Source organism: Balaenoptera musculus, chromosome 9 (assembly GCF_009873245.2).
Source record: "Balaenoptera musculus isolate JJ_BM4_2016_0621 chromosome 9, mBalMus1.pri.v3, whole genome shotgun sequence".
In the NCBI taxonomy this organism is placed as follows: Eukaryota; Metazoa; Chordata; class Mammalia; order Artiodactyla; family Balaenopteridae; genus Balaenoptera; species Balaenoptera musculus.
The window spans coordinates 4,660,765-4,670,150 of NC_045793.1; the positions used below are offsets into that span (position 1 = coordinate 4,660,765).

Sequence of the window (9,386 nt, forward strand, 5' to 3'; positions counted from 1 at the left end):
AATGTATTTCCTGTTAAGATTTTGAAGAAGAAGAAAAAAAAAAATGTTGAGTATCCTAGAACAATTAATATACTTTGTACTATAGACTGTGGTTTTGGTCACTACTTCTGACGCTGTGAATATTAACATCAGTTCTGGGAATGAATTTTAATATTAATAAAGAAATATTCAACTTAACCAAATACCTGACAGGATTCCTCATTGACTATTGTGAGGAGGGTAGACAGCTAGAAAGATTAACAGATTTAAGTATCTTTAAGAGCAAGAAAGAACAGAAGTGTCTAACAATTCTTCCGTGTGTGTGCAGAACAAGCTCGGGGCTGCCACCCATGGAAGGCAGGTGTGAACACACTGAGTGTGGCCACCTTCCCGACACAAGTCTCCTCGCCCTACTGCACACTCAAGAACGCAATCCTGGACCAGCAACTTCCTCTCAAAGTCCAATCACCACCGTGTGACTTACCCAGACAAGGACCCCAACTGTTGTCAACAGGGGTCTGGGCTCGGATATTTCTTTTTTTTTTTCAACAAGCAAAAATTATTTTATTGCCATTGCAAAATATCCATTCACGTCTTCTGAAAATGAAATATTTTTTTATTTACAATGTTGTGTTTAATTTCTGCTGTGCAGCAAAGTGACTCAGTTGTTCATATATATATTCCTTTTCATCTTATTTTCCAGTATGGTTTATCACAGCATATTAAATATAGTTCCCTGGGCTCGGATATTTCTGATGAGTGGTGTCAGAGACCACCCCGTGTCATGTTTAATTGAAATATACCTAAAGCTATGCCTGAAATTTAGCTAGTGATCAATCAATAGTTATTGAATAAGCGAGTGAATATGCATGGTATTTTGAGAACTAAAGAAGGAGCTGGGTCATTTACAGACAGTTCTGGGTGTACTCTGATGATTTTGCAAATATGTTCCTATACAAGGGTTTCATCTTCAAGAAATTCATGGAAAAGACTCTGACAAGTACAGGTTTCTGGTAACTGACTGTACTGCTGAACTGAATGAATAAGCATTTTCAGAACTCTAATGAAAAACTGATGAACTCATAAAAGTGCTAACAAAAGATCAAGATGAAAAAAAAATTAATTACATGGGACTGAGTGAAGTGATGAGGATGAGTATAATTTTTGTGACTTTCTGTCTGAATTAAAAAAAAAAAATCCCACAAGGACTCAGAGGCAAAGAATATACAAATCAATTTTCACTGCAAAGTAAAGGAGCTGTTGCAGTGGAGGATTACTGGACTGAATGTCAGTATTATGACATAGTATGAGTGTGTTTCATGTTTGGTAATTGCAATCATTGTTGCTTTTGTTGTGGTCATCCATGTACAATGCTTGGTGTCAGTCTATTTATCTCTTGTAAAAATAAAATACAGTGTGTGTGTGTGAAAAAATAAAAAAAAAAAAAAAGAAGAAGGAGCTGGGAGGATTTCTGTAAAGTTGGAGGGGGGTGGGGTAAAGATCACCTGAGGAAAGACGGGAAGCAGTGAAAAAAGGTGACTCTGAGATGCCAGGCAAAAGCCATGCTGTCCCCGCAGAACACCCAACGCCAGAGCCAGGCTCCCAGCCCATCCCATACCAGCCCCGAGCTACTCTAGCACTATTGAGGGCGTTGTACCCCACAGACCCAGGGAAGGTGGTGCTCCAGCAGAGCATGTGACTGAGAACTGCTGTGGGGAAGCATCTCATTCAAGGGCTCCCACAAGGATGTAAACACATCACCGCCATCTCTGCCTTCATGGTCACATGGCGTTCCCTCCCCCTGCATCTCTTCACATCATCCTCCTTCTGTGCTTGTCTGTCTCTTTGTCCATAATCTACCCTTTTTATAAGGACACCAGTCATAGTGGATTCGAGCCCACCTTAATGACCTTGTCTTAACTTGATGACATCGGCAAAGACCCTATTTTTAAATAAGGTCACATTCTGAGGTGGGGGGATAAGGATGGAGCCAGCCTCTAGATGCCCCAGAAAGGGGAAAACTAGAAAGTCACAGAGATAGGATTTAAGATGAAAATAACCCCCTAACCCACACCCTTTGCATTATCCTATGTTTCCTCCCACAACTATTTTGCCAGAATTTAAGCTTTCTCTAATCTTTCTTCCCTCTTAAGGAATATTTTAGTGTTAAGTCTCTGACCTGGAATCATATGAAGTTGCTTTGCTAAGCTCCAGGGCAGCTGTCTGTAAATGCCCGTACTATGCTTTTTATGAATTTCTCCAAGACACAGGCACTTTGCCCCAGGTTCTCTCTGCTCATAATCTGTCCTCAAAATAACATTCCTCTCATTGTCTCCTCCACCTTCTGAGCAATGGAAAGTATAGCAAAGTTAAGTCAGAAATCAAGCTGTATAAAATCACAATCACAGTGACCAACTTGGTATTACGACCGTAGACCAAAATTCACTGTGAAGAAAAATCCCGAAACCTCTAGACAAGACTGTCAAAAGTTATTTACTCCATCTCCCTGGAGGGCATTCAGTCGGACGCTACCACTTGTCTAGCCAACATGGGTCCACCACCTTCCTTGCACACATGCAAAAAAAACTGCATTGGTACAGAAGTATGCTGGGAAGCGCTTTGTTTACACACCCTCAGAAGGAACAAGGTAACCTCCCATCGGCACGACTACACTGTAAATATATTAGAGCTTGTCATGTCATAGAAGAATGACAAATGAGATTTAGTGATATTCCTGGTGACTAATGCCACGGTTGAGAATCAGTTGTAAAGAGCTCTCTTGATAGCCTGGAGCCAGATATTATTATCTTCTTATGAATTCAAGAACTCCAAGAATAAAAGCTTAATGTATGAATAAACTTTGTTCCTGCCATGATTTGATGGATACGAGGGACAGCTTCCTTGAAATGGATTATTATTTTTTTACTATAGGGTAAGTGAAATCTCGGTAAAAGACAAAATCTCTCCCCACCTCGCCTGCACCTGCTCCCCCCTCACGCTTACACACATGGACATGCCCTTGAGAGATCTGCAATTAACCAAAGGAGGGAACCAAGAGGTTACAGCCATCTGACAGTGTCTAACAGTGGGAGGTTGAGCTGCTTCAGCAGGTGGCCACTGTGTAAAGTGCAGAGATAAATGCTGTGAGTCTGAGGTGTGAGCTGTGAGATGGATAGACTTGGCCACAACCTCATCTGTCACCTGGCTTCACACACCTCCACACTAGTTAGAGGTCCTGATATCAGTGTCAGCCCGAGTTCTGCATATTCCTCTTACCTCAGTGTACGGCTCTTCTAGAAAATGGCCACACGTCCCTTTAGGAAGGGGTCAGGGAATATTATTTTAAATATGGGCAGAGAAATGACAGAGTCCTTCTTCAAAGGAACTCAGCTTTCCATTCAATCTAAGCATGAGAGTTGGCTCAGATACAGAAACTCGGTGAGGGATCAAAGTATTTCATCAACACTTTGATTTTTTTCTGATCACAAAAGTCAGGCAGGATACTCAGCACCTACACGTCTTATCCTAAGATAATCATGAGTTACTAGCCATCACCGCAGATTTCTGTGGGTCAGAGAATCTTGAAAAAGTCCAGCTTTTTTACATCACCAGAGCCCCCTGGGGGTTGGGATCTTTGGTCACCTGTTCAGCCTTGTTGCCCATTATGCTATTTACATCCACTAGCCTCTAACACTTAAGAACTGCCTCTTGCCATCTGTTTTTTCGGAATCCTATCACCCTATTGACCACAGGCAGCCCAGCTCCTCGGCAATATTTTCTACTGTCGATGTTGGCCTACAGAGGACAGCCACCTCTGGCTTCTCAAAGATGCTGGTGGCTCCCTCGCTCATGCCGTCTTTATCACCAAGGTGAATGAGTGTCCTCTGCGCTTGTTTAGGGAACACGAATCAGATTTCCTTCTCACGCAATAAATCCACTCCAATCGCACACTTCCCTGAGCCGCCTGAGCTGTTCTGAGAATCCCTGACAAAAGACTTCTGGAATCTCTCATTTACTGTGTTCCTCCTCATATTCAAACTTCAAGGAGTCATCTCAACTGTATATTAGGACCAGCTCCAAGAGTTCCTGCCAGTAATCTCAGTTGTGAATCACGAAAGGATGCTCCCACATTCATCAACTTGCCACTTTTCACCTTGTATTCGATCCCTCCCGCCATCACCTTCAATATCCATCCCCACGCATTCTCTTGCTTCCTATCAGTTCATATCATTCAGTCCTACAACTTTTCCACTGAGCAGGCATTTTTCCCATAGCAGAAACTGTATTTCTCCAGTTGGACTATACTGAACCCTGATTCAGCTATTGGTCTGGAGACAATGAGGGAGACAGGAACAGATTTTGAGGGAAAGCATCATCTTCGAGGCATCAGCCTAGCTAAGCTCTCGGCATGGTCTCCAGGTCGTGGTAGAAGCACCCTCTGGTAAGAGGGGCTATACTGCTTTTTCCTGCCTGGAGGCTTCAGGAGGACCTAGGAGTTCAAAGTGGAAGAGGAAGTGGGAGCTACATGAGGAGCAGAGGGTCTTTTACAGGAGACCCACATCATTCAGACCTGGGGGAACACTGTCCTGGAGCACAAAGTCAATCAGGTTTTATCGCCAACCGAAACAAAAAAAGCAGCCGATGTGTTAATTAATTTACTCCACCGAAACACCTTTCCCCAAACATCAAGCATGAGTCGGGAATCACCCCAAATGTACCTTTTAAGTTTCAGTATTCTAGTTCTCATACATTTCAAGCCTTTGCAGGAAACTTTCATTCTTACCGTTTTTCAAATGAACCCAAAATATGAGAAATTTGTCACTGCTATCTAAGTGCTCTAAGTGGTTTTTCCTTTCTGTCACTAGCCCAGGAGAGTGGCCCAGGAACAGATAGATCAGCAAGGCAGTAATTCTCAGGGCAGTCTCACAAAGCCACCTCCACGGCCACCGAGAGAGAGAGGGATAGTGTGCAAAGAAGGTGTGATAATTCTCTGGCTGTCACAGGCTCACGGTGGCTAGCAAGAGCAAAGGCCGGGATATGTATGGTCTTCACTCCCGACGGGCAGGAATACCAGTGCTGTGAACGTGCCGCTGTGTCGGGTGGGGACACTGGGGGCTGGACGGAGAGTCCTTTGTTAAGGGCTCCATTTAATCTCCTGTCAGCCCATTAGCATATTTAAACAGTTTCCATCTGGCTTCGTCACTCATTCAAACTGCTGACAAGGGTGGGAAGTTCTGCTTCACGGGGTGAAACATGGCAAACAATACGGATATCAACTGGTTTATTGCAGGGCAGGTGTGAGTCTATGGAACTGGAGAGCCAAACCCCACAGGTGAGACATTTCGGAGCCAGACCTGCATCACTTTACAGGGTGAGCACCATCGCCCCCCGGGCATGCACCACTCACATGCACACAGCATTTGCCCCGCTGTGAAAGGTCACATGACTTATTGATACATAATATCTTTACTAAATCTTCACGCCTCCATCTATATAGCAATTCACAGTTGTTGACATCTTTTCTTATCTGTTGTTTCGCTTTATCGTCACAAAAAAGAGAGGCAAGTGCAGCAGCCTTTGACAGATCAGGGAACTGAGGTCCAAAGCTGTAGCGACTTGCCCAAGTTGAAGTGTTACTGTCTCCTCCTTCCCCTCATTCTGTTCCTCCTCTTCACCTTCCTTCATCTTTTTCATGGTCCTTCTCTTCATCTTCATGATCATTTCCTTCTGCCTTTAATTATATAAAGAAATCATACAAGTCAATATCAAAAACAATTTGATTTAAAAATGTATATTTCTCCCAAGAAGATGGACAAACGGCCAACAGACACATGAAAAAATGCTCAACATCACTCATCATCAGGGAAATGCATATCAAAACCACAAAATCATCTCACAATCAGTCGTCAGAATGGCCATCATCAAAAAGGCAACAAATAACAAGTGCTATCCAGGATGTGGAGAAAAGAGAACCCTCGTGCGCTGTTGGTGGGAATGTAAATTGGTACAGCCACTATGGAAAACAGTATGGAGGGTCCTCAAACAGTTAAAATTAGAACTGCCTCTCCCGGCGTGCCCCGCGCCGAGTTCGGGGCGGGGCGGTAGTCGGCGGTGCCGCCATGACTATTCTCCCCAAAAAGAAACCGCCGCCTCCCGACGCCGACCCCACCAACGAGCCGCCGCCGCCGCCCGGGCCGCTGCCCCCGGCGCCTCGCCGCGGCGGGGGTGTAGGCGTGGGCGGCGGCGATCGCGACCGTGACTCGGACGTCGTTGGCGCCGGTCCTCGAGCCTCGCCACCGCCTCAGGGCCCGCTCCCGGGGCCACCGGGTGCCCTCCATCGCTGGGCGCTGGCCGTGCCGCCCGGCGCCGTGGCAGGCCCCCGGCCACAGCAGGCCTCTCCTCCTCCTTGCGGGGGCCCCGGCGGTCCCGGGGACGCGTTGGGTGCCACGGCAACGGGCGTGGGCGTGGCGGTGGGCGTGGGCAGTGCCGTGGACGTGGGCGGCGGCTGCTCTGGGCCGGGTCACAGCAAGCGGCGGCGTCAAGCCCCCGGGGTCGGCGCGGTTGGCGGGGCGAGTCCTGAGCGTGAGGAGGTCGGCGCCGGTTACAACAGTGAGGATGAGTATGAAGCGGCTGCGGCGCTCGTAGAGGCCATGGACCCCGCCACCGTCGAGCAGCAAGAGCACTGGTTTGAAAAGGCCCTGCGAGACAAGAAGGGCTTCATCATCAAGCAGATGAAGGAGGACGGCGCCTGCCTCTTCCGGGCTGTGGCTGACCAGGTGTACGGAGACCAGGACATGCACGAGGTTGTGCGAAGGCACTGCATGGACTATCTGATGAAGAATGCCGACTACTTCTCTAACTATGTCACAGAGGACTTTACCATCTACATCCACCGGAAGCGGAAAAACAACTGCCATGGCAACCACGTCGAGATGCAGGCCATGGCAGAGATGTACAACCGGCCCGTGGAGGTGTACCAGTACAGCACAGAACCCATCAACACATTCCATGGGATCCATCAAAATGAGGACGCACCCATCCGTGTCAGCTACCATCGGAATATCCACTACAATTCAGTGGTGAATCCTAACAAGGCCACCATTGGCGTGGGGCTGGGGCTGCCGTCATTCAAGCCGGGCTCTGCAGAGCAGTCCCTGATGAAGAAGGCCATCAAAACCTCGGAGGAGTCGTGGATTGAACAGCAGATGCTGGAGGACAAGAAGCGGGCCACAGACTGGGAGGCCACAGAGGAGGCCATTGAGGAGCAAGTGGCTCGGGAGTCCTACCTGCAGTGGCTGAGCGATCAGCGGAGACGGGCTCGCCAAGCCCGCGGCCCCAGCCAGCCCCGGAAGGCCAGCGCCACGTGCAGCTCTGCCACGGCAGCAGCCTCCAGTGGTCTGGAGGAGTGGACCAGCCGGTCCCCAAGGCAGCGGAGTTCAGCCTCGTCACCCGAGCACCCTGAGCTGCATGCCGAGCTGGCCCTCGAGCCCCCTTCCCCAGGCACTGTCTTAGCTCTTGCCAAACCTCCTTCACCCTGTGCACCAGGTACAAGCAGCCAGTTCTCGACAGGGGCCGACCGGGCTACTTCTCCCCTCGTGTCCCTCTACCCTGCTCTGGAGTGCCGGGCCCTCATTCAGCAGATGTCCCCCTCTGCCTTTGGCCTGAACGACTGGGATGACGATGAGATCCTAGCGTCGGTGCTGGCAGTGTCCCAACAGGAATACCTAGACAGTATGAAGAAAAACAAAGTGCACCGAGACCCACCCCCAGACAAGAGTTGATGGAGACCCAGAGACTGGAGACCATCTCCCAACCCCCACACTCCTGCCCTCTGGTGCCACCCCACCTTCTTTGGCTTTCTTCCCTCTTGCCGTCTTCCTTCTTCCCCCCTCCCCTCCTTTCACTCCTCCCCACTTCCCTCTGGCTAGCCCACCCCTGTGCGCCCTCTCATCGCTGCCACCACCATCATCACCTGCCTCTTCGCCAGCTGACGTGCCCTGTTGCCCCCTGCACAGCACCATCCCTCCATCCCACAGGGGACTCGGGCAAGGGCGCTGAAGGTAGGCGAGAGGCACACAGAGACAAACCAACTGGCAGCCAGGCAGCCCCTGAGGAGAGACATTCAGACAGAGGAAAGTCTCCCTGTCCCCGATTCCTTCCAAGATCAGAAACTTGTCACCCCGCCACAAATGATGCTGGGGAGGCGGGAGGAAGAAGTGGGAAAATCTCCGTCCCAGTACCCCAGGAATGTCTGAGCCTTCAGTGTTGAACTTTTTCCTTATTAAAATGTACTGTTATCTTATAAAATCAGCCAATCAAAAAGTGATGTAGACAATAACAACAAAAAATAGAACTACCATATGACCCAGCATTTCCACTCCTGGGTATTTACTGGATGTAAACAAACACACTAATTTGAAAAGATTGCATCCCCATGTTCATTGCAGCATTATTTACAGTAGCCAAAATGTGGAGGCAACCTAAATGTCCATCAACAGATGAATGGACAAAGAAGATGTGGTATGTATGCATACAATGAAATATTACTCAGCCATAAAAAAGAATAAAATCTTGCAATCTGCAACAACTTGATGGACCTAGAGGGTATTATGCTCAGTGAAATAAACAGAGAAAGACAAATACCATATGATCTCACTTATATCTAAAAACAAAACAAACAAAACAAAATGAAAACAGACTCATAGATACAGAGAACAAATGGGTGGTTGCCAGAGCACAGAGGGATGAGGAGATGGGAGAAGTAGGTGAAGGGAAGAGGTACAAACTTCCAGCTATAAAATAAGTAAGTCAGAGGCATGTCATGTATAGCAGAGGGAATATAGTCAATAGTAGTGTAATTTGTATGGTGACAGATGCTTTCTAGATTTATTGTGGTGATCATTTCGAATCCCTATATTGTACATCTGAAACTAACATAATATTGTACATCAACTATACTTCGATTTAAAATATAAATAAATAACTATGAATATAATAATAGCAGAAGAAAGGTATCTGCATGTCCTAAGAAGTTCCCGAGCTGGCAGCACCTGAATAATCTCTTTTATTTGCAGCACAAGACCCTATGTGGGTTCTCATCCACTTTCCACCATACATACCCCTCCCAAGTCTCCTCTGACAATGGAGGAACTTATCTAAACCTGCTAACCTCTCATGAATGTCCACGTGGGACCCATGAGATGGTCATTTCATCTTCTCAAGGAGCTTCAGGAGGGTCTCACCGCGTTGCTCATCTCAAATTCTTAGTGTGTAGACGGTGCCCAGTGACTGAGTGACCAGGAGAAGGTTTGCCCAGTTGAGTCTCAGGGAGATTCTGGTCCATCTGGTCACATTTCATTCTGAATATAAACTAAATATAATACATATAAATATATCACCTCCTTGTG

The 9,386-nt window shown here is 47.5% G+C and overlaps 1 protein-coding gene across 1 annotated transcript; it reads left to right on the plus strand.

Annotated features, from left to right (window-relative positions):
• The first annotated feature begins 6,098 nt into the window (after nucleotides 1-6,098).
• LOC118900908 (OTU domain-containing protein 5-like) lies at nucleotides 6,099-8,184 on the plus strand. The gene has a single exon (XM_036863766.1). It carries the CDS (start codon nucleotides 6,099-6,101, stop codon nucleotides 7,758-7,760), a length of 1,662 nt encoding a protein of 553 aa, XP_036719661.1. The 3' UTR covers nucleotides 7,761-8,184.
• Nucleotides 8,185-9,386: the final 1,202 nt, after the last annotated feature.